Source organism: Hippocampus bargibanti, linkage group LG13 (assembly GCF_051943395.1).
Source record: "Hippocampus bargibanti isolate YZ-2025 linkage group LG13, ASM5194339v1, whole genome shotgun sequence".
NCBI lineage: Eukaryota > Metazoa > Chordata > Actinopteri > Syngnathiformes > Syngnathidae > Hippocampus > Hippocampus bargibanti.
The window spans coordinates 18,287,832-18,313,413 of record NC_142746.1 but is presented as its reverse complement, the minus strand read 5'-3'; the positions used below and the strand labels follow the sequence as shown (position 1 = coordinate 18,313,413).

The following is a 25,582-nucleotide window of genomic DNA, read 5'->3' as shown; positions in this document are numbered from 1 at the left end:
ATTATTACTTCACATATAAGGCGCAGCTGCATGTAAGGCGCAGGGTCATCTTTTGAAGAAAATTAAGACTTTTGAGTGCGCCTTTTTTGGAAAACGGTGTTTTATAACATCAAATGTTCTCAAACATATATATTTCAGTAAAATAGAGTGACACGTATGTAAGACTGAACTTAATTTGTATGTGAGAAAATAGAAATCAAAGTACAGTATGTTCACGTGGTTGACAATAATACCACAAAAACTATTATTAATGAATGTCGATAAAGAAAGTAAAGCGTTCATGCAGTTTGAAATGATGCCTGCCTGAAATCAATTAGAATCCAGGAAGAAAACTACACTTCAAACACTGTTGTTTGTATTCTAGTGAAATAGCTTCTGTCTTGACTGGATAGAGCAGACGTGCAAAGCAAGATTGCGCCATGATCTGAGGGTGGCCCTCGGGTCCAGCTGACATTGACCCATATGAATTACAGTGAAACGTGTACATGCTGAGAGAACCCCGCAATGAGAGACGGCTGATATATTGGCCCATAACAATGACACATTAGTCAGTCAGCTCTATTTCAACATTTTGAAAAGCGTTCATGCAGTTTGAAATGCTATGTGATTGCATTCCATCGGTCTGGTACTGTTTTTGAAATTACTTAGAGGTAATAGACCTATCCAGCTAACTAGATATCTATCTGTCTAGCTATTTAGCTATGTTGTTAGCTATCTTGCTAGCTATCTGGCTATCTATCTATCTTACTATCTATCTTGCGATTTATTTAGCTATTTAGCTAACTGTCTAGCTATATAGGTAGTAAGTTAGTTGGTTAGTTTGTTAGTTGGTTGGTCGATAGTTAGTTAGTTAGTTAGTTAGTTAGTTAGCTGTGTAGTTGGTTGGTTAGTTGATTACTTGGGTAGTTATTTAGTTAGTTATTTAGTTGGTTGGTTGGTTAGTTAGTCATTTGGTTAGTTAGTTATTTAGTCGGTTATTTAGTTATTTATTTAGTTATTCAGTTATTTATTTGGTTAGTTATTTAGTTAGGTATTTAGTTAGTTGGTTAGTTAGTGGATATTTATGATTTGCTCAGTGTTAAAACGGTTTACAGGCAATTTCATTTCACAAGTTCATTGGCTGTTATTTGTTTTGATATTGGGAAGACGATAAACTAGAGATTATGTGGCTTTAAACACTCGCACTTGGAGGAATAAAGTGATCTACATTGTGTACCACAAAAAAATACTTTTGGGGAAATAATTCTACAGAAGGCTACATGGAAAATAAAGGGGGAAATATATCAATGGAACTATTTTAGGTCGAGCAGTTTACTACTTCTAGGCACTATTGTCTCAAAACTAAAATACATAAATATGCATTGGGCACAACAATACAATATACAAGTAATTTCACTGTCTATGTTGTCCATTTATCGTTTAAAGGGATACAAAATGAACAGGAAGAATTGAGGTCATACAAAAATAACAAATCCATTGAATCAGTGGACAAAAAGGAAAATAGACTGTCGGGCAAGCTTCTTTCATTCTGGCCTGAATTGTATTTATCGCAGCTTTTTCAAGGTCAGTCTGTTGTCAAAATTTAAATCCTGCCAGATTATTGCAAATCACATATTTTCCCCGTATTTGTACTTTGCAAGCGCTGAATAACATCGATTGAAATACAAATCACTACAGGTGCGTTTTTTTTTTTTTGTTGTTGTTGTTGTTGTTTTTTTAATAAATTCAATGTCAGCAGATAAGGAACGACAGAGCAATTGTGCAATGAAAAAAATTCACCTGATGAAATCTTGTTATGCTTTAATATTCTGGTAGGATTTTCAAAGAAGTACAGATGACGGCTGAAGAAACCTTTTCATCGATGGACCACTCCTGTACGACTGAGAGTTTACACAGACGTATTCTGGTAGGATACTTAAAAACATCTTTCGTCATTGTTGATTTGCATCAAATTAATCTATTTTTCCCGGAGGAAAATTAATTCAAGGGTCAATCATTCAAGCTGTATTCAGTGTCCTGGCAATGTGCCTGTCATTTTTTTGCTTTTTTAAACATTTAAAATAATGTTGTTGTTTTTTTTTTGTTTGTTTTTTCTTTACCTAGCAAAGCATCTTCCAATAAGTCACAGTGTGCAGCTAAGCTTGTCTCGCACGTTGAAGCTTTGGCCACCTAAATTAGTTTAGCGTAGCGTGTTCTTTGCACCTCTTATCAACACATCACTAAGCGGTCAAGTTACGTGATTATTTTGGCAAATGTGTAAATAAATAAATAAAGAGCACGCGAGCACCATTAGTCAACTGGAAAGAATGTGCAGAAGGGCAAGATAATCAATTCTAAAAAGATTTGTTTGGGACAGACTTCATCGTGACGCATTATTCGAGTACTATGTCGCTACACGCCCACTCACGCCATTGCTCAACTATTAACTCATTCACTGCCAGACGTGCAGAAATGTGTCCACTCCAGTGCCAGGGTTTTTGTCATTTTCACTCAAATTCCAGGACCCACAGAATATTGAGTTTTAGGACTATATAAACATTCAATGCAGCGTAAGAAATCTTAGACTATCTTCTTTCATCAGAAAAAGAGTTAATTGCTAAATTATATGCGTCTGGAGTAACATGAGGTGCAAGTGGGGGCGGTTGTACACTAGGCAAATGTGACCCATTGTGGAATGGAAAAAACATGGCCAGAGGTTTGGCCAGTGCTTTATCAACACCTTCCGCGAAAAAAACAAAACAAAACCCGAAGAAATTTGGAAATTGAAAAAAAGTGTTAATTCCTAAATTATATGAATCTGGATTTATATGAGCAAAAATGTGTCCACTCCAGTGCCAGGGTTTTTGTCATTTTCACTCGAATTCCAGGACCAACAGTATATTGAGTTTTAGGACTACATAAATATTCAAAACAGCATTTGAAACTTTACTCTCTTCTTTCATCAGAAAAAAAGAGTTAAATCCTAAATTATATGGGCCTGGAGTTATCTGAGCTTGAAATGAGGGCGACTGTCCAAAATACAATGCAATAGATACATATTGGCTTATATAGCGCTTTAACGACAGCTGAAGCTGGAACAAAGCATTAACATGGAAAAAAAGGGAAATGCTGCCCCTTGTGGAAGGCAAAAAACATTGCCGACACCCAAGCATGAAAAAACAAAACCCGAACACATTCGGGAATGGCGCTCTGTCATATTTTCAATTTACTAATAAATTCGTTAATGTCCGTGAATGAGTTAATATTGTAAATTTGCTACATGCTTTTTTACGAACATAACATTTCAATGTTACACTGATTTTCTGCACTTAAAAACGAATAAACCACTTGCTCTGCAGCATGAGCTGGTTAGTGATGTCTGATGTTAGTTGATTCTCACCATAGCGTTGATTTATGATTGATAATAAATATTGTTGCTTTCATTAACGAGCATAGGAAATAAAGTCCATAAATCTTGAGATGGCGCATTTTGCTCAGGGAGGAAAATGTAGTTCAAGCTTGACTAATAAGACACTACTCATTCTGTTCCTATGGATTAGACTGACAAGACTTCCATAAATACAAAATACGGAGAAAAGGTTGACCTGCCTCTTTCTTTCCGCAGTAATGTCACTCACATATTTCTCCTAGGCTAGCTTTGAGCAATTTAACCAACACATTAATGCTATAAATAGGCCTAAATAAAATGAGGCAGAGTCCCTATCTTCAGGAATTTTCCACACATGAGCTGAGACGTCTCTCTTTTTTCGTTGATTTCTAATTAGCTCGAATGCATTCTGGCAGTATTAAAAAAAAAAAAAATCTATTACGAGCATGTTTAATCCACATGAGCGATGACATGTAGAGGGAGCAATAAGGTTGAGGAGCAAGCCCCCATGTTTTGATTTGTGTTTAGGGCTGTTGTTGTAAACAGTGCAAAGGCTCACACAGGCTGGCTGGCTGGCTGGCAATGAACCTCCACAATGCGAGTATCGCATTCACAATGTCTCTGTGAATAAAAGTAAAGTGATGTCCCTCTGTCACATCAAACTGGATGTCATTTAGAGGAAAAGCAGGTCCACGGGCAAGAATTAAATCAGATTCACAATATGCCTGCACAGCTGTCTGCACTCGATTTTTATTTATTTTATTTATTTTTTTGCACATGCTGAATCGAATTCTTGATTTTTTTTTTTTTTTTTTTTTTTTGCTGCTCCAACATTCAAACATGTTATCTACACAATCGGTGATATTTACATAGGGTCAATTTGGTGACAGAGCACATGACAGGGGGATATGACATAAAAGGTTAAGACGGTTTTTGCTTGTGGGCTTCAGTGTGACAGGGCTGAGAAAGCATTGAATTAATGATGTCATGTTATTGTTTTTCTTTTAAACAGGTAAAAGGGTGGAATAATGAAATCTAATTAAAGCAATGAGCTACATCACTGCAGTTTTTAGACAGCTGACTAATTAAAAAAATCACTGGGGGCTCTCTAAATACAATACAATACAATACAATACAATGCTAATACATATTGATTGATATGGCGCTTTAACAACAGCTGAAGCTGTAAAAAAAGCGCTTAACATGGACAACTATCATATACATGTACAGAAAATAAAGCAGTAGTAAGCCATTTAACAAGGGAAAAAAATATCATGTATAATCTTTGGATCACGTTGACTTGGAATAAAAAAGTAAAAAAAAAAAAAAGTGCTTGTGTGCACAAATCCAGCCAGAAAAAAAAGTACAAAAGAACAGAGTCGATATTAAAGGGCAGAGTGCAGCAGATGACACAGTGTATATATTTCATTTTGATGCAGCTCAACCCAGTGATGTGACATTTACATTTCACTGAATTTATAATCTAACACAAATATAACATAGACCGCTTGTTTTCTTACAATACAATACATATCGATTTATACAGTATAGCACTTTAACAACAGATGAAGCTGTAACAAAGCGCTGAACATGGACAACTATCATATACAGTCAAACCTCTGTCTTCGAACATCTCGGTTCTCATACCATTCGGTTTTCAACCAAAATTTGGTTCTCAACCAAACTGAGTGCATCTGAATGCATCACTCGACTACCCTGTGCTTCCTTATACGCCACTTCCTTATATGTCACGACTTCCTCATTGCGTCATTGTGACCGACACATTAATATTGTTGATTTATTTTTGCGAAAATGCTGACATATTTGGTTAAGATCTCCTGAATAGTATGTTTTTAAAGCAAGCAGAGGATGGTTTGAAAAGTTAGTGTGCCCTGTGTTTGCCCAAAGACAGCTGGGATAGGTCCCAACACGCCCCGTGGCAGAAAGATAGATTTTTATGTACAGCTGTTAATGTTGATGTTAAAAATTGGTGAAAATAAGCTTGTTTTTATGGAATTTTACACATGACCTGCTCTATTTTTAAGTTTTTATCCGGTTTATGCGATGAAATAGTTAAAAAGTTGTTTTCTAGACTTTGAACGGATTAAGATTTTTTACATTGATTTTAATGGAAGGTGCTGTTTCGGTTTTTGAACAAATCGGTTTTCGAACAGGTTTCTGAAACGGATTCTGGTCGAAAACCGAGGTATCACTGTATAGGAAATAAAGTAGTATTAAGCCATTTGACAATGGAAAAACATCTGATGGGGGCTTTCTAAATTGAATTTAATCCTTTCACTGTAAATTTTACGAGTGACCAACATTAAAAAAACACACACAACATCATTTCCAGGAAATAAAGCAGTCACAAAGATTTCTTAATAAAGCCCACCTTCTAGAAATCCACCCCAGACCTAACTGAAAACAATCTTAATGCAATTTGCAATTCTATTATACGGATATTGTGTGTCCACCGTGCTATGACTGTATTTTCTCATCTCGTCCTTAAGTTGCACACAAAGAAAAACACGCAGCATCCACAGGTGCCTAAAGACCTCGATACTATATTTTACTGTATATGCACTGTTGCTATCATCCACAATTGCAGGTTATACATGTTGCTCTTAAATACGATGAAACACATCCCATTTGAACTATCACGACAATGACGGGAACCTACCTGTGATAAACGCACGGATCCGTCAGCGCATCGGGTCAACAGTAAACGCAATTCGAACAGTAAATTGAGTGTCGGAGGAAAGCTAGACGGCAACAAATGATCACAAGTGCAGACTGGTCCACTTGGTTCTAAAACGGCGGTTCTCTAGGGGGAAGGCGGTTGGTTAACTTTACTCGTCTGAGAGGAGCGTACGAGGTTCTTTGCTCTCTGCTTGTGCTTTGGAGAGTCTGTCGTCCCCCTCCTGCACACGCTGGCACTTTATTCTCTCCCCCAAATAATTAAATAAATAGGGGGCGGAGTGCCTTGGTTCCGATGTTGTGGTAACGAACAAAGTGGCCGCTGGATGACGCACTTGAAAAGCGTGAATTGTGGACGATGAAAATCGGCTGATGAAGCGTCTTAACAATGTGCCGTTAAGTTGTATATTTTTTATTACATGATACAGTGAGACCTCAACTTACAAACTTAATTGGTTCCCAGACAGAGTGTGTAAGGCGAAAAGTGTGTATCTCAAAAAACGAATTCCCATAGGAAACCATTAAAATGGGAATAATCCGTTCCCGGGTTTCCATAAAATATACTTTTCAACTAAATAAGCCTTAAAACTACACACAACATACCTTATTCTATGTATAATAAATGTGCTATTGTATTGTAAGAAGAAATAACTGCATTGTATCATAAAGTCACTTTATTTACATTTGTGATGGTCATTTATGGCTTGATGGAATGGCGTTGGAGGTCGAAGGTGAAAGGGAATTGCTGTTTGGAAAGAGAGGCGCATTACATGAGGACTGTAATTAAAGAAATAAACTGTGCTGTAAAATAAAGTTTTATTTACCTTTTTGATGGTCGTTGATGGCTTATGGAAGGAGAGTCACCTTCCATAAGGACTGTTGGTAACTTAACCTCTGGTGCTGTTCGTTCGTGTGCTTCCGCCGAAGATCACTCTGCCAGCCGTGGTGGGTGTGTATTATGAAAATAGTGCTTATTATAAGCTTTAATTTTCATAAATTTGACGTTTGTAAGACAAAAAGTTTGTAAGTTGAGGTCTCACTGTATAAAGAAAAAACTGGGAGTAGAGTCATTCCTCGTTTTTCGCGTTTAATGGGGACCAGGACAACCCGCGATAGACGAAAATCCACAAAGTAGAGTTATATACATTGTGTTGTCATAGTGTCTTTGTGTTGTCATATTATTATTATTTTTTTTGTTCTTTTGACTTCAAGATGGCGCCGTGAGAGTGGCTGCCTTTTCAGCAGCTTGTGTATTTTGTTTTTCTACTTTTTCCATTCATTTCATCTTCCTTTCATAACTTTGCTGCTGTGAAATATAAATTTCTCCACTAGCATACTGATAAAGGTCAATCCAATACAATCTAATCTTACATAAATGTTCAGTTTCAGATATCATAAATCGGAAGATTTTTGTACTCGCGACTCAGTGGTGAGTGTTTAAATAAGTGTGTTACAAAAGTGTAAATAAAAATAAAAAATGTCTTCATTGTTTATTTATACATTCAATTTGTATTTAAAAAATATTTTCCTTTCGGCTTTTCCCTTAAAGGGGGGTCGCCACAGCGAATCAGTGTCCTCCATCTTCGGAGGTTTTATTCTCATGTTTGTTTTGGCCCAGCTTTTACGTCGGAAGCCCTTCCTGACACAACCCTCTGTATTTATCCGGGCTTGGGACCGGCACAGGAAGACACTGGCTTTTGTCCCCTTGTGTCTACAGAACAAGCAACTCTATGAATTTAATAAAGATGAAGATTGGATTGGATTTGCCTTTATTAGTCTCACAGTGGAGAAATTTACATTTCACAGATAATCAGTAAAAGGCTCCCAAACATAAAATGGTCATAGACACAGCAACATTCAAAAAAAGCAAATTATTTGTATAAAAAATGTATTTTGTTTTTTATATTTTCTTTTGTTTCATCTTACAAATGAACTGTCCGTATTGTGTCAATAGTTGCTTTATAAAGTGAGGATTGTGGTCAAAATATGGGAGTCTCCCGACCAAATCGTAAGACTGAACATGTATGATATAATAATAACCCACGTGATAAGATGGAGGGGGGTGCTGGGCGGGGCTGAGAAAATGCATAGCCAATCCACGTGACTTTAAACAATGAGATATTGTGCTGTTATTGGGTGAACTCAGCGCTGGGAACCAATCAGATTACAGCCATGTACAAAACATCTGGGTCATCAAGCAATTTTTTAAAATTCTTAACGATTTTTTCCCCCCTTAAAATCCAATCCCGCAATGCGCTGAAACCGTAATAAATCGCGAAAGTAGCGAGGGATCAATGTATGTGGTTGGTTGTGACCCAAAAACTGTAAGCACAGATCAACATAGACAGCTCAGGGCTCTCTGTTGTTTCTCATTCCCCGAGGTTGAATGTCAATCTTCATTGCCGTTATATTTCAGCTCCATTAACTATTGATTCATCAACACTTCAACATTTAATCTCAGCAAAATGACCCATATGGTTCTCCAGTGGTCAATTCAAGGTTGGGAAAGAGCATGCGGGGACATAGACAAACTACGCTCTTTTACACAAACATCCTGTGAGCATTTCCATATTTTGGTCTTTTCACTTACTGTATGTACAAATTATTATTATTATTTGTTTTTGTTGCAGCACCCTCCTGAATATTTACAAGGATTATATTCCGCTTTCTGGCATGCTCACCTGGGATTTGCAGGTACAGATACAGTATAATTATGAACAACAGCCTGCATCCAAAATAATATACAGTATTATAAAAATAACATTTAAAAAATTAAAAACCTTTTTCTTGATCTACATAAAAATCCTATTCTTTATTGGGTCGGTTGTTTGTTTAAGTCTTTTGTTTAATTGTATCGCCAGGTTCTTTGTGAATACAATTGAAAAAAATACTGTATTTAATATGTATATTATTATTATTATTATATTATATTATATTATATTATATTATATTATATTATCATACGCTATCATACGCTATCATATTATATTATATTATATTATATTATATTATATTATATTATATTATATTATATTATATTATCATCATATCATATCATATCGTGCTGTAGACTGTCCCAGCTGCCTTCAGGTAGTAGGTGGGGGGCACCCTGAACCGGTTACCGACTAATCGCAGAGTTAGTGTAGTCAATTAAAAAAAGTTATTTAAAAAAGTAAAAAAAATACATTGATCTTCCAATGTGTGAAGTGATTTGTGTCAAATAAAATAATTATTCAAATTCCTCTACTAAAAAAAAACACTCCTTTTGATTCATAAAAAGTCACATTTATTCCAAATTCATGTCATTAATATCAAGCATTACAAAACTACCGTGCTTCCTCACCATCAACACATGAAGAAAATAAGAAAGTCCCATATTACAATTCATGTGCTGCAATAGTTTCTGACATCATTTGTTAATCAGTAATCAGTTGTGATGGAGATTTTAGAAAAAAATGGAACAAACAGAAACAATCAACTAGTTGTTGTACCAGTCCTGTTCTACAGGATTACTGTGCAGTGAAATCCACTAGAATCCAGTATGGCTTTAGAATAATCCCATCCGAACTGCAGCAGTACCACGCTACTACAGAACACCCAAGCCTGTGAGCCCTGACGAGAGCCTACAGTGAAGGAACATAGAGAAGTATAACAGAAAAAAAAATGAAGTAATCCTCGTTAATTACACTAAACACAACCACCTTTATTATACACAACCCATTTGCTGTCTACAGAAATGCAATTCGCTATCAAAAAGAGGTCTAGGAGGGAATACAGGAAGTAAACATTGCATATTAAGAAATCTCCTGGAGTAATACGTCTGTGTAAGCTCTCAGTCGTACAGGAGTGGTCCATCGATAAAAAGGTTTCTTCAGCCGTCTCGACAGTAGGGATATAAATAGGCTCGAAACTACCAGCAAGACTTTAGTTTGCTGACGAAGCTTCTTGGATAAGAAACGAAACATCCGACGCCTTCAAAGAAGTACAGATGACGGCTGAAGAAACCTTTTCATCGATTCCCCTGGAGTAAGTTTTCATATAAAGCTCTGTGACACAAAGCCAAAGAGAAATTATGATTTTTTTCCTGGTTTCAAAACAAGCCTGAGTTTGTACATAGCATACTATGCAATTGAGTTACTACCACACTCTGCCTTTCCTGATTACTAGAATCCAAGTTCTGCAACCTTGCATACTGTACTTGTGCCAGATATTGACACATTGACCACCATTTTATAATCTGACATCCAATTAGGGATGTCCAAGGTGACTCAATACGGAGCAAACTTCTGTCTCTCTGATTTTTTGACGCCAGAGGTTGATATTTTTGCCGTGTAAGGGGCTAAACCCTGTGTTAGACTGGTAGCAGCTGCTGGATGCACAGCCAGAACGGGTAGTGTTTTCATGCCAAGCAGGCTGGAAACAGGGACGGCATAATGGGAATTTTGGATGGCCTGTAACGCGGAGGGAGAGTGGACGTTAATGTTGGCGGGGGCTGAGGTGGTGGCCGCCAGGACGGCGAGAGAGGTAGCAGCATTGGAGGCGGTGGAAGCGGACTGAGCGTAGCTCATGTTGAGATCAACTGGGTTCACAACGGCGGCGGCGGCCTGCATGGTGTATTTAGCCATCTCTAAACTGCCCGGCGTGATGTTGGAGGGGATGTTGAGATGGTGTGAGGTTAGGAGAAGACAATGGAAGGTGAAAGAGATGAAAAGTGGGTAAGACAACAGAAATGAGAAGGGGGTGGGGGGGACAGAGGGAAAAACATGAGTCAGAGTAGCAATGTGTTAAAAAAGCAGAGACAATCAGGATTTTTTTTTTTAATGTAGTCAAGAGACTGGAACAGTTTGCTGGAAAAAAAAGGCTCCTTAACCACAATTATTCCGCCTTCACAGAAACGCTGTTATGTCAGCGTGCATATATAAATGGAGGCTATGCATGGTCTTACCTGGCGCTGATGAGGTACTGGGCCACGCTAATGCTTGCCGGTGAGCCTGTGATCGTGACTTGGCGTATAGCTGAGCCATCAGTGGCACTGGCAATTTTGATGTGAGCTCCAGAGACCTGGCGAATTTCATTGATCTTGCTGCCTTGTCTTCCAATTATGCAGCCAATAAACTACAAGTGCAGGAGAGTGAAATAATGTCAATGGCAAATGAGCTCACGTTTCTCCACTTTGCAGAAATAATATCACAGGGGAACAACTATGAATAAAAATAAATAAATAAATACATACATAAATAAATACATAAATAAATAAATAAATAAATAAATAAATAAATAAATAAATAAAAATAAATAAACAAATAGTTACATAAATAAATACACACATAAATATGTAACACATAAATAAATACATAAATGTATACATACATTTATACACACATACAGTACATACATACATACATAAATACATAAATAAATAGTTATATAAATACATAGTTAAATACATAGTTAAACAAATAAATAGTTAAACAAAAAATGAACAAATAAATAAACAAACAAACAAATAAATAAATAAATAAATAAATTCATAGTTAAATAAATAAATAGATAAATACATCAATAGATAAATACATCAATAGATAAATCGTTCAATAAATAAATAGTTAAATAAATAAATTATGTAATATACATACACACATACAATACATACATAAACACATATATACATACATAAATACTAATAAAATAATAAATAAATAGTTAAATAAATAAATAGTTAAACAAATAAACACTTAAATCACTAAGTGAATATATAAATAAATAAATAAATGAATATATACATCGTTGAATCATTAAATAGTTAATTAAAAAAATAAATGAATAAATAAATAAATAAATATAAATATACATAGGTAGTTCAATCAATATATAGTTCATACATATATACATACATAAACAATCGCCGCAGTGAAATCTTAACAATGGTTATGATAAGGAATCAATACTAACATTGGACAATAAGGTATTGAAATCTTAAATGAATGAAATAAAAAGTGGATGCAGTTCAAATTACTACTGTCCAAACACCCCTTATCAAATCAAACCACCAGACAGTTAAGTACGCAGAATCCATATTATTGGTGTGTTATTGAAATCCTGCCACAAACCAAAACAATGAAAAACTTACATCATTGGGTATGGCCAGCTCCTGTGAACTTGTGGGGGCAGACGCATCCAATCCTGTAAAGTAGGACACTGAAAGCTAACAACTGCACTAATGGTTTCCATTTTTATGACATAACAAGTTGACCTACTTTTCACTCGTTATTACTTTTGATAACATGGGACTAACAAAAAAGAAATTCGCTCGCCACATGTGTACCTTCCATTTTATACCCGCACATATTTAACTTTGATTTCAGCCACATATTTCAAACGACTGTAGTCCTCATGCTTTTAATGTCATGCACAGCGTGTACAGCTGTACTTTCTAAAGTATGTGGTACAGACTCGGTTAGTTGTGGAGAAATGCATGAAAATGTGGTTGATGATGTCAAGGAGAAGCCCGTGCCAAGATTGTTAGATTTTGAGAGGAGATATTGCTGGATGGGAAAGGGGGGGTCAAGAGTTTGGGATTTGTTTCAGACGGCGAAATGGGGTTCAGTCCGAGAATAGGGAAATAGTGATAAATCGTTCAATATTTACAAAGTATGTAAGATTTACAGTATGACTGTCATTTTCACTTTCTTTGATCCTTTGTTTTAACTATACAGTGATACCATGGCTACGAAATTAATTGGTTCCCAGACAGAGTGTGTAAGGCGAAAAATGTGTATCCCAAAAATTAATTTCCCATAGGAAACCATTAAAATGAGAATAATCCTTTCCCAGGTCCCCATAAAACATACATTTCTAGGCAGACGACAGTGAGAGGGTTTCAACTTTGATAGTTCAAAGACAGAGTGTAGACTGCAAGGTTAAAATATCCCATCAATCTGGCCCCACAAACAATCCGCACAAGCCATCTGTACACTTGATGCAAAAAGCTATCAACCCAGCTAAACAGAACACAATTGATGAGGAACTAGGTAAAATTATCACAGAGAAAGCACCTACAAGGGATCATTCCTCAAGATGGTGAAACAAGAATGAAGGTTACATTCCTCATCAAGCGTTTAATGCTGATGAAACCGGCCACTCCATTCCATCAAGCCATCAACGACCATCACAAAGGTAAATAAAATGATTTTATTGTATAGTACATTTTATTTCTTTAATTATAATACCATAGCACATTTATTATACATAAAATAAGGTATATTTTGTGTAGTTTTAAGGCTTAGAAAATTAGAAAGTAGAAAATTGTTTTATGGGGACCTGGGAACGGATTATTCTCATTTTAATGGTTTCCCATGGTAAATTATTTTTTGGGATACACACTTTTCACTTTACACACTCTGTCTGGGAACCAATTAAATTCGTGAGCCAAAGTATCATTGTATAAATAAATTAGAATAATAAACACAGAATAATGTTCTTTTTATAACAAGTTTTCTTTAGTTTAGTATCCACACATCGTTTTAGTATACATTTTTATAAACACAAAAAAATATCTTTACCTCTACTCCAGACCCATCTAACTTAGAAATTAACTCTTTTTTTTCTGATGAAAGAAGATAGTCTAAGTTTTCTTACGCTGCATTGAATGTTTCTATAGTCCTAAAACTCAATATTCTGTGGGTCCTGGAATTTGTGTGAAAATGACAAAAACCCTGGCACTGGAGTGGACACATTTTTGCACATTGTCTGGCAGTGAAGAAGTTAATGACCTCTGACCTCAAAGGTTCATATAAAGTGTCTGTATTTTTCCCTCCAGGTTATTTTTTTCCCAATTCTTGTGTCGATACATTGTACATGCTATCCACACACTAACCCACGTCACGTTTTGTTTTGATCTCCACATGCGCTTGACGATGGATGGCCACTAACAATTAACCTGAGAGAATGAAGGCCACCCTGATGATCTCTTTTGTGACAGAGCTATTTGATGTTGTGATTGGAAGAGGAGCGACGACAGAGGGATTGATGGTCTTCCCCGGGGAGCCGTGGGTACGTACCAGGGAAGGTAGGGTTGCTCTGCCCAAGGGAAGGGAGGGGGATATGCTGCATAGCCAACTGGTGAAGCTTGGTCAACTGCAGGGTAGGAAGGAAGTTAGAGCTAACCAATCAAAGTGGATTATTTTAGAGGAGTCGACAGCTACAATAAAGAGAGACAATCTGAAGATCACAAACATCACAGATGGTGTCAGTGAGAAGATTCATTTCCTTCAGAAAGCATGCTGGCTTCTCATGGGAGTAGTCTGCAAATACAGTCACATCTTTGGCTACAAAAACTACAACGTGATCATGAATGGACGAACTTTAAAACTTTGATTTCAGAGCATGCTGCTAATTTGTTAGTGTTAGTAATGTTGACAAATCAGAGTTTCATTGGTGCTTGAGAAAAGGGATGGGGGTGGAGTGGTGGGAGTGGGCAGAGTTGGACAGAAAAGGGTGGAGTCAGTCATTTAAAGAAACACACTTACATCTTGATGGGCAAAAGCGTATTGCCCTGGAAGTGCAAATGCCTGGATGGTATGAGAGCACAAATTTAGGTCAAATTGCTTTATGGCCAGTAAACGTTGGCAGTAAATAGATTTTTTTGTAATATATGATTGCACAATAACGCCCAAAAATAATTTTTGATAGGTAGCGCTACATATAATTATACCAAAAGTAATTCTTCACTTCTTTTTATCTATCTATCTATCTATCTATCTATCTATCTATCTATCTATCTATCTATCTATCTATCTATCTATCTATCTATCTATCTATCTATCTATCTATCTATCTATCTATCTATCTAGCTAGCTAGCTAGCTAGCTATTTGCTATCTAGCTATCTAATAGACAGACAGCCAGCTAGATAGATAGCTAGCCAGCTAGATAGCTATCGAGCAAGCTATCTAGCTGGCTATCTGTTGGCTATCTATTAGTTATCTATTAGCTCTCTATTAGCTAGCTAGCTTTCTATCTATTTGAGTTACTTCCGGGTTGAGTGAACGCTGGCGCATGTGTGCCACTGCTCACCCACAGAAAAACTTATCCTATGACTGTAAAGTGACCTTGAGAGTTTTGAAAGGTGCTTATAAATGACATGTATTATTATTATCAATATGATAACATGTTATGTGTCAAAAATAAAGTCAGGCATTGGGTGCGTGATTGAAAATCGATCCCCCAACTTTTTCCATGAGCCATGATTATAATGGCTTTGATGGAATTGTATCAATATATCGCATCAATGGTTTTACCCCATTTTTTTTACAATGCCCGGAAATCAATAAGGGATGTCTGATAAATTAGAGCAGCCTGGGACAAATCTAGGACAGTGGCATGCCAGTTAATAGGAAAAAAAAATCTGTTCTACTCACAATATTATTTAATGTAAATGATTATGGAAATGGGCATCATTTACACCGGCATTCATTGTTTCACCGTTTTTACTTTTTACACAATGTACATCACATGTGTCAAAGTCAAGGCCCGCGGGCCAAATCCGGCCCGCCACATCATTTTTTTCGGCCCGCGAAAGCAAATCAAACTTGTTAAATTCCATGATGATTGCTAAAATCTGAGCCAAAATTTCATATTTTTGGATGTCAACCACAATAAAAGTCATTATTCTTGACTTCAGATTTGAAAACGAGTTATTCATTAATTTGCTGTGTGCTCTATATGTAATATTTGAAGGGATTTAAACATTCTAATGGGTTCCCCAAATTCATAACGGCCCTCGAGAGGAAACCATAACTACAATGTGGCCCGCGGCAAAAAATGACTTTGACGCCCCTGATGTACATGATCCACGTCTACCATTTTCATGCATTGAAAATGCAACTCGAGCTCATTGTCTTCTCATTGTAACATTTCATGCACGTCAGACTTATTATTATGTATCCTGCATGCACATCACGGCCGACTGTTCGTTTCTCTAAATCTGTTGTGCTGCTGAGTTGAGGTTGCGAGAGCAAATATTTATATATAGATACCAGTGGCGGGCCGTCAGAGCCTGCAAGGCCATCTAAAACATCTGAATCACAGACTATATATATATATATATATATATATATATTTGGGTATTTTAGATGCTATAAAACGTTTTTCTGGTATCAGTTAGGAAACAAACAAATGTTGTCGGTTGTCCTTTAAGCAACTAAGGTTGAGGAAACTGACTTTTCTTAATTGCAACATTGTAAAAGTATCAATGGAAACTTACTTGCTGTTGTGCTAATACCGCATGGGCTCCAGCAGGTATGCCCTTCGGACGGTAGGGAATAGTCGCTCCTTTTGGAGGAGACTAAAGACAAAGTTAAGAGATCCAGAAAAAAAAATAACACTTAAGTTACAGAACTTTTACTAAAAGTAATGCATTTTACATCATTTATATCCCTCGCTGAATCTTTTAATAGCCATCTAATCGATTGAGAAGGGTACATAGACCTTGCATGCCACAGATTAAATAAACCCTTCATTTCTAAGACTTTTCATTTTTCCAGCATGAGAATAATCGTGCCCTTGCCAAGGGGTTGGTAAGAGCGATAAATTAATGATCCTGATTTCTTCAGTCCGAAAATACAAATGATGCTGTGTCATAGGTAAAACGGAGATAATGTTTCATGATATTCTTCAAAACCATCTAATTGGTAGCAGCTTTGTGAACGCCAAAGGTGAGTTGATTTAAAGCTTGTTAAGTAGCAAATTAATTCTGTGCTCTGACTCAAATGATCACTTTAGAAATAAATGGCGTGACGGTTGAAAGCTTCCTTTTTTAAAAGAAAAACTGCAATTGGCTCACAGAGGAAAATGAAATTGCATACATCGTATAATAAAACGATCGCAACATAACCACTAGTGAAAAGTGCATACATATTTGAAATATATTGTAATGTGTGGTATAATTAGTGGCGGACCGTCAAAGCTTGCAAAGCCTTCTCTGCTGGCCTAAAAATATCGGAATCACGGACTGATGTTAATTATATTTTGTCCATCAATTCTTATTACAGAATTCCATATTGTCTTTCAACTTCCTTTCATTACTTTTCCCCTGTTGCGCTCCTTCCAGATGTGTGTTTTCGTATTTAAGCATTTAACCAATCACATTTTCAGCCATCAGTTGTTACCAGGGTCAGAAATCTACCTGGACGCCTTCACAATCAGTTCTACAGGCCCAAATGTGTCAAACTGCTGCTCTAACTAATCAGATTTCGTGTTGCAACCCAAAAGTAGTAGTAGTAGTAGTTTCGCAAACGATGATTATTTACTGACTTGTCAATCATAGTTTGTGAACTATGATTGACTAGTAAATAGCCAATCATAGTTTGCAAAAACTGCTCTGATCACAAGCCGCTAGTGATAAGCGCATACTGGCCAAAGGTAGCACAATGTATCGGTAGCAAGCTGCATAAGATAATATATTGTGTTGATTTAATAGCAGTTTTGTCAACCCCCAATGTTTGGAGATTTACTGTTAAAGCCATTTTCAAGACGGACTTTTCAAGAAAAAATGGACACCATTACGAAAGGTCGGTCAGTTATTTCTTGGCTAATAGTACCCTCTAATGGACACTCAGTAAATCACACCATGTTTTTTTTTCAGTCTGGATTGATTCTGACATAGCACTACTGAAGGCCTAGCGATGAAATCCACGGTCCGCCACTGGGTACAATGCATGTCGTCGCATATGACAGTGAGGTTCAACTCTGAACTCAACACAAAACTCTTTTGACAACACTGAACAAATGTAGCGCAGTTGCTACAAAAGTAAGGTCACGAAGAGCAGTTTGACCATCCATACCTCCAGCATGATGGAGCAGATGTGTCGCACGCATTGAGTGATGGCCTGTGGAGTGCCAGAGATTGTGACAGCCCTCTCGGTCGAATCCGGCAGCATGTCTCCCGCCACCTGAACCTGAGCCCCTGTGGTCTTGACATCGCCACACAACAGAGCAAAATGGCTTATTTATTGCCAGAAAGAGCACTCCATCACCCAAAATTGAAATGCAGTCTCAGACACCTGCAGCTTTATCCTGATAAGATTCGGACACGCGAAGAGCAGCTGCAAGCCAAATAGAAACGTGTGCACCAATATTTAAAGAGGGGCACATAAATAATCTCCATTTAGAATGGGGTGTCAGCCTCTACACATGCTTAGTCTAAATTCAGATTCTCATATGCAGTTCCGGCAAAATCATGGAGGCTTGATTGACAAATTTTTGATATTGGGAACCCTTGATTCCAGAACATTGGGGTGAACGTGGCCTCTTTCCATTCATATGCAGACAAACCACTTCCAGAGAGAAAATTGCAGAAACACGAACGCAAACTGTGGTTACCCTCATTGGTCTTTTAACAAATGTCATTCAATTCTGAAGATACTAAAAGGAGAGGAATAGCAGTACCTTACATTGCAGGAGTTTCTGAAAAACTACTACATAAAATTCCTACTTATTTCAAACCGATAAACAATGCCAAATGAAAAACAAAGTAATGTAGTTTATTCAACACGTAAGAATGAAAATTGTAAAGAGCAATACATTGGGGAAACTAAACAAATTCTCAAAAAAAGACCAACATCACAGGAATAATACTAGTGGGCCTCAATCGGCAGTGCATATCCACCTAAAAGCTAGCAACCACTAATTTGACGACAATGAGGTTAAAATCTTAGCGAACGAACATAGATGGTTTGAAAGAGGAGTAAAATAAGCTATTTTCATAAAACAGCAAAATCCTTCACTAAACCACAATGGTGGGATGAGGTTCGATTTGGATCGTTCGTACAACAGGTTTCTTGGGCAACATAGGCTTAGTTATGCTGATGAGGTGATACTACAGAAAATGGGGCAATCGGGACAGTCGTAGACCTCATACTCAGGCAGGACAATAGAAGTAATCAGTCAGGACAATAGGAGTAATCAGTGGAGCCGCAGGGAGTAGTCCTCTGCTCCCCCCAACTTGAGAGCAGGGACCAATCATAGCAGAGTCCGGCACCGCCACGTCTGGACAGTAGGGATATATATATAGGGCCGTAACTACCAGCAATACTTTAGTTCGCTGACAAAGCATCTTGGATAAGAAGCAAAATGTCCGACACCTTCAAAGAAGTACAAATGACGGCTGAAGAAACGACAATGACGATGACACCTACCTCTCGGATCTCTTTGATCTTAGATCCTCCTTTTCCAATCAGTGACCCACACTGGCTCCCTGGGAAAACCAAGCGAAGTGTCACGGGAGGATTGCTGGTTACATTGCTGTTTGTCATCGCCGCCGTTATATCCTGAGGAGAAGATCCATAAGTTCAATATCAGCACAGGCTTTAAATGGGGAATACAAGGAGGTCCGGCAATACTGACCTCCTCGAATTTGTGCGCAATCATTGAGAAAGCTCTGAAGATTCCCTCTGTGGGTCCTGTGATGGTCACGATTCTCTCAGGAGATGATCCCTCTGATATGTTGATGCGAGCGCCACTCTGAAAAAAAAAAAAAACAGAACTATCTAATTCCTATACTGTGCCATGCACACATCTGCAAGCAGATGCCAAGTTCAGGTACACACTGGTTACTTCTTACCTCCTCTCTCATTTTCTTCACAGTTTCCCCTTTCTGGAATCAGATAAAGGGGATAAACAGCTTTAAAAATGGCCGTAAAGCAATAAAGGATGTTCCATTTTGAAATTCTCATTCACTGCCATTCCTGAATATATTGGGAATTGAAAACATGATGTAGAGCACCAGTCCTGGAATTTTTTTTTTTTTGCGGGGGTGTTGCTAAAGCGTTGGCCGGACCTCTGGCCATGTTTTTTCCCTTCCACAAGGGGGCAGAATTCCCCTCTTTGTGCATGTTAGCGCTTTGTTCCAGCTTCAGCTGTTGTTAAAGCACGATATAAACCAATATGGATGTATTGCATTGTATTTTGGACAGCCACCCTCATTTCAAGCTCATATGACTCCAGACCCATACAATTTAGGAATTAACTCATTTTTCCGATGAAAGAAGACTCTAAGGTTTCTTACGCTGCATTGAATATTTATGTAGTACTCAATATTTTGTGGATCCTGCAATTTGAGTGAAAATGACAAAACCGTGGCACTGGAGTGGACACATTTTTGCACGTCTGGCAGTGAATGAGTTAAAAATAAAATTACCTTTCCAATTATACTGCCAACTTCCTGTAATGACAAGAAAGTTTCAATAACAGCCACAACAAGCTACAACAAAAAAAGAGATTACAACAATAGAGACACTCCCCTACTTACGAACATTCGAGTTACGAACAACGGTACATATGAACATTTTTGTAGTAACATTTGTAGTATTCGCTCATGTTGTACATGTAGATACCTTTATAGAGTGTATTTTTTTTTTAAGTTTATTTTTCAGTACAAACTAGTACAGGTTACTGATACAAGTCTTAAACATACTTATATAAATGTTAAACATACTTATATAAGCCTTGAACATACATTCCATCCAAAATATTGCACTGAAGCAACTTACGAACAAATTCACCGTACGAACGACCCTTCGGAACATATCTTGTTTGTAAATTGGGGAGCGTCTGTACTACTTTTCCACATTAGTCATTTACCTTTCCATGCATCAATAGCCTCAATGTCAGCGTAACATTTAGGCTTCCATCTGAGGCCATGTCTTCCCTCTCAGACATGCCCTGTGTTTTCGCACTGTCTATGCAAATACTCTGCAAATAAACCAAAAGAGTTTAGGCAAGTGATTCCAATACATAATAGACTAGATAGAGAGATGATGCGGACATCGCTTTCTCTGCTAAACTGGCCTCAGAGCGCAGTTACTGCTGCCGGTGGAAATGTATCACTTCCAATTGGCCATTTTCAGAAAATGCCCTCCAACTGATAACTATATAAACGCTATGGATCTCATAACAAAATCCTTGGCTGTATCATCAATCTATCAATCTCCACGAGAAGTAAAACCGTGTTATATCTGTAAAAAAATGCTTAGAACCTCATCAAGGGACTTAGTATGGACTGGTGATGTTTTTCCTCCTGATTCTGTCGTTGTGAGTACGGGTAAGATAAGCCAATCACGAGGTGCAATCTTCACATGGGACCAAGTCTTTGGTTCCGGCTTAACGCGAAATGTGTGACTCCCTTGGATATGATAAGATACAAAGGATGCCACTGTGGAGAGCCGACAATCAAGTCGTATGTGTGTGGTGGTCTCCAATGTACTGACACACAATTTCAGTTTGGAAGACACTGTGAATCGAATCTTTGTTGTCTATGCAGATTGTTAGAAGGCATTCAGTGTCAGAATTGGGGCTTCTCGCAAATCACACACAATGAGACAGAAGGGTTTTTGCTCACTTTTCTTGTTTTTTTTAAACAAATTTGATTACTTTTAGTTGTAAGAAAGTTGTATTTATTTATTCATAGGAGTACTCTGACGTGTTCTTGGTGTGTACAGACCTCTCCTGTGCTGAATGCAATATTTGATCTATAGCAGACAACAGCACTTTTTTTGTGAAAAATATGTCCTCTTCTGTAGCACTATGCGCGACATCAATGAAGAAAAATTTCCTTCTCATTGTATTTCATCTGTTGTTAAAGCCCTATATAAATCAATATGTATTGTATTGTATTGTAATGTGTTGTGTTTTATTGTATTGTCTTGTATTGTCTTGTATTGTATTGTATTGTATTGTATTGTATTGTTTCGGTGCGTTTTGGTGTGTTTTGGTGTATTGTATTGCATTATATTGTATTGTATTGTATTGTATTGCTTCGGTGGGTTTTGCTGTATTGTATTGTATTGTATTGTATTGTTTTGGTGTGTTTTGGTGTATTGTATTGTATTGTATTGTATTGTATTGTATTGCTTCGGTGCGTTTTGGTGTATTGTATTGTATTGTATTGTTTCGGTGTGTTTTGGTGTATTGTATTGCATTGTATTGCATTGTATTGTATTGTATTGCTTCGGTGCGTTTTGGTGTATTGTATTGTATTGTATTGTTTTGGTGTGTTTTGGTGTATTGTATTGCATTGTATTGTATTGTATTGTATTGTATTGTATTGTATTTAGTGACACTTTTCGAGCTTCATTCCAGTAAGCCTCATCTCAACCCCACTAGCCCAAACAGACGTAGAGTAAACAGATTCCCTGAGACCTCACGGAGGTAAAAAAAAAAAAAGGGGGAAGAGATTGTAGCTACATGCTATTGGTAAATATTTGTTAATCCAGATTCATCTGGTCCGATCGTCGCATTTTGTGTACACAATTCCATTTATAATACATAAACATTGACGCGCCCGCAGTTCCCCATTGGGATACTTACATAAAGCAATGAATGAAAAACTCCTTGCTTCCATTCCAAACCTTGAAAAAGAGAGAGAAAGAGGCTATTGTACCTTAATCTTAATGCAATTACCAAAAATAAAAGAGTTGATGATGATTTAATAATAACATGTTGGTTTTTCCCAGTTCTCTAAAATTGTCCATCCATGTTCCTGTATTGACGCTGTCGAAAAGATCAAATCCACTTCATACCTTTGAGGTTGTTTTGCTCCCAACAATATCTCTTTTATTCCAAAATTACTGCGCTAACATCAAATAAACAGCAACATCTCTTCCTAATCCTATAGGCCAGGATTTGTTTAGTTAATGCTAAGACCCTTTTGACCCATTTCTGTCACCTCTAATATGTCAGCGACCACTCAAGACTTCCGAACAAAACATTGGCGCACAATAGCATCTTTGGTGTATGCAATATGATAAACAAAATTAAAACAGGTGATGAGTTATTCAGGCAGGTGAGTGGAAAAAAATTACTTAGATTGAATGATGGCTTTTTAAAATGGTAATGAAGAGGTAATTTTATTTTTCATGGCATAAAAGAATGCTTCATTTGTATGCTCAAGTGTTTTTTGGAGGAACAAGATACAATGGTTAGCACAAGTTGATGGTCTGGAAATGATAAGAAAGGAGACAACTGCTGTATAATATCTTGCATCAATGTGTAAGATATTGGTAAAATGTTTTTAAAATATTGTATTTTCTGGAATATAAAGCGCACCTTCAACAAATGACATATTAAAAAAAAATCCATACATAAGGCGCACCGCATTATAAGGGGCACCTTCAATGAATGACATATTTTAAACCGTTTTCCATACATCGGGCGCACCGGATTATGAGGCGCATGGTCAGCTTTTGAAAAAAATATTTTCTTACATACATTTTCTTAAATACAGTAAATTTAACCGTCCTAACTGAAGAAAAACAGCCATCTTAATCCATTTCAATTCACTAATTGAAGTCAGGAGTTAAACATCGATACAAAGATGCTCATTGTTACATTGCCAACATTTTAGTTGTCTGCAACACTGCATGTTCTCCAAAGTCAACGGCGAACATCCAACATCGTGTAATTATATCTCTGGATGGAGGCCTAATGCAACACACAAAAAATGACAAAAATGTACTGACCTTTATATACCAACCATTCACTTCCTCTCCTTGAAGTTGGACAGCTCCTAATGGAGTATCCCCTTTAGTTTGTTGTCCGTGTTTACGTCCTTTGTTGTCAGATAACCACAGAATGGACAGATGGCTCCCTGTGCCCTTCGACTGGCTGTAGCGGAGGTTGGCTTTGCTATTAGTCCCTTCAGCTTAGCCCAAGATAAGCCCCTACACAGGGCAAGTGAACCCACATCTCTTGCCTAATTCTCTTCCGTCTCTACCACTAAAGAGGCGTTCCTCCACACGTCGATCCACAGGCTGAAAAGGCCTTAAGGGCAGGGCAAAGAGTCTCTTCTTCTGGCTACTCTCCAAGACACAGATAGCAGTCACTACGAGAAGGACCACCATAAAAAAAAGGCCCTTTTGTTAAACATAAAAATACTAGAAAAAAAAACACACATAGACAGATTAAGTTAACCAATATCGATTGTGAGTGAATTTATGGTTGGAAAAAAAATGTAATCGATTCGTTATACTTAGAGCTCAACTAATTGAGCAGTGAAAAGGACAATGTGGTGTGAAACGTATTTAGTGACGTTAAGCACAATGTCCTCGTGGGGTACTTCCCCCTACCCCCCTTCTCTCTGCCATCCTTCCCCCACCCCAAGCCCCTTTGCCCTAGAAATTAGGCCATACGCAATACAATACAGCCCTTCTGCAGAGAAAAAAAAAATATTCAGCTGAGCTTCAAAATTGTGAGGGAAGTGAATCAGTGAAGCATAAGTGGCATATCTAATCATTATTCACTGTGTTGCACGGAAACAATGATGGCTGCTGTGAGCCTCATTGCAGTCTTTTATTCATCTGAGGACTGCTCAACAGTTCAATATATATCCCCAGTAGTTCTTCTGTGAATAAAACGGTTTAATTTAGTCATTAAAAGAAAAGGCGTATATGGATACTATTTTATGTGAAGGGAAGAAGTAAAACAGAAGGACCATAAATGAAAAAATGTCAACAAAAGTTCATTTTTCAATTCTACAAAGATTTATATCATTTCTATTTGAGACATTTCAATTTCAAGTTGCTCATGCTTAATCCCGCCCTTTAAAGGACAACCGACCTCCCCGGACAAGTTGTGTCCATAATTTGTAAAATGGCTTCAAATGACTTCTACTGAGCGTATTTTACAAAGATTCCACCGCATATAGCTATATTTTACGTTTTATACGTAAAACTTCGAAGCTCCAAAGGACACCCCACAGTCACAGACAAGCACAGATGCCATAATAAATGAAATGCAATTACAAATAGAATATATTGCATTATATTTTGGACAGCCGCTCTCATTTCAAGTTTATAGAACTCCACACCCATGCAATTTAGGAATTAACTCTTTTTTTCTGATGAAAGAAGCAAGTGTAAGATTTCTTACGCTGCATTTAATGGTTAATCAAAGCCACAATTAAAATTTTCATGAGTACACATCTTTTGGGGTCACCCTGTATGAACTCATCCAAAAATTAATACAGTAAAGTCTCGTTATACCGATATCAGATATATCGATAGTCCCGGTTATATCGATACTATTTCTATGCACACACGGAGAAAATTACATGCAAACAGGGTCGGATATATCGATAGTCCCGGTTATATCGATATTTTTTCGGACTCCCTTGAATATCGATATAACGAGACTTTACTGTATGTACATTTCAGAGTAGGCAGTGAATAAATGCAAATATTATAGTATTCGAGTCTTGTTCTTATAAATGATCAATGATTGAGAAGGTCTATCATGTGCATCTGGTGTTGTCCATTGGTCTAACATTTATAGCTTTTGCTGGAATGTAAATAGCCCTGTAAAAATATCTGAGGTGAAAGAAAGAGACTGTAGCTTTTGTCATATATTTTTCACTTGTTTATTATTAATGAATACCTACGATCTCGCATTCAAGGCATACCATAGTTCACTGTCACGAGAGAAGAAATTGACTTTGAGGAGTGTACTTGTAAACTTGTTGCACTCT

General features: G+C 37.2%; 2 protein-coding genes across 4 annotated transcripts in view; both read right to left on the bottom strand.

Annotated features, from left to right (window-relative positions):
- vwc2 (von Willebrand factor C domain containing 2) overlaps positions 1-6,261 on the bottom strand; it is a 30,455-nt gene extending 24,194 nt beyond the window's left edge. For both annotated transcript variants that reach the window (XM_089012038.1, XM_089012039.1), the window contains exon 1: positions 6,048-6,261. The gene's annotated coding sequence lies outside the window, so the exon portion shown is untranslated. The remainder of the gene's footprint in view (positions 1-6,047) is intronic.
- A 3,045-nt stretch (positions 6,262-9,306) lies between these two features.
- On the bottom strand, positions 9,307-24,026 carry LOC148889602 (poly(rC)-binding protein 3). 2 transcript variants are annotated; one of them, XM_089011949.1, is made up of 14 exons: positions 23,580-24,026; positions 22,429-22,469; positions 20,704-20,814; positions 20,261-20,284; positions 19,685-19,717; positions 19,468-19,584; positions 19,260-19,391; positions 17,907-18,035; positions 16,328-16,408; positions 14,593-14,634; positions 14,125-14,200; positions 12,195-12,247; positions 11,010-11,179; positions 9,307-9,687 (listed from the first exon to the last, which is right to left on the bottom strand). In XM_089011949.1, exons 3-14 carry the CDS (start codon positions 20,779-20,781, stop codon positions 9,651-9,653), a joined length of 972 nt encoding a protein of 323 aa, XP_088868075.1. In that variant the 5' UTR covers positions 20,782-20,814; positions 22,429-22,469; positions 23,580-24,026; the 3' UTR covers positions 9,307-9,650. The 2 variants fall into 2 exon arrangements, with proteins under 2 accessions (XP_088868075.1, XP_088868074.1); XM_089011948.1 differs by having other exon boundaries at positions 9,310-10,696; positions 23,580-24,009.
- Between the last annotated feature and the right edge of the window lie 1,556 nt (positions 24,027-25,582).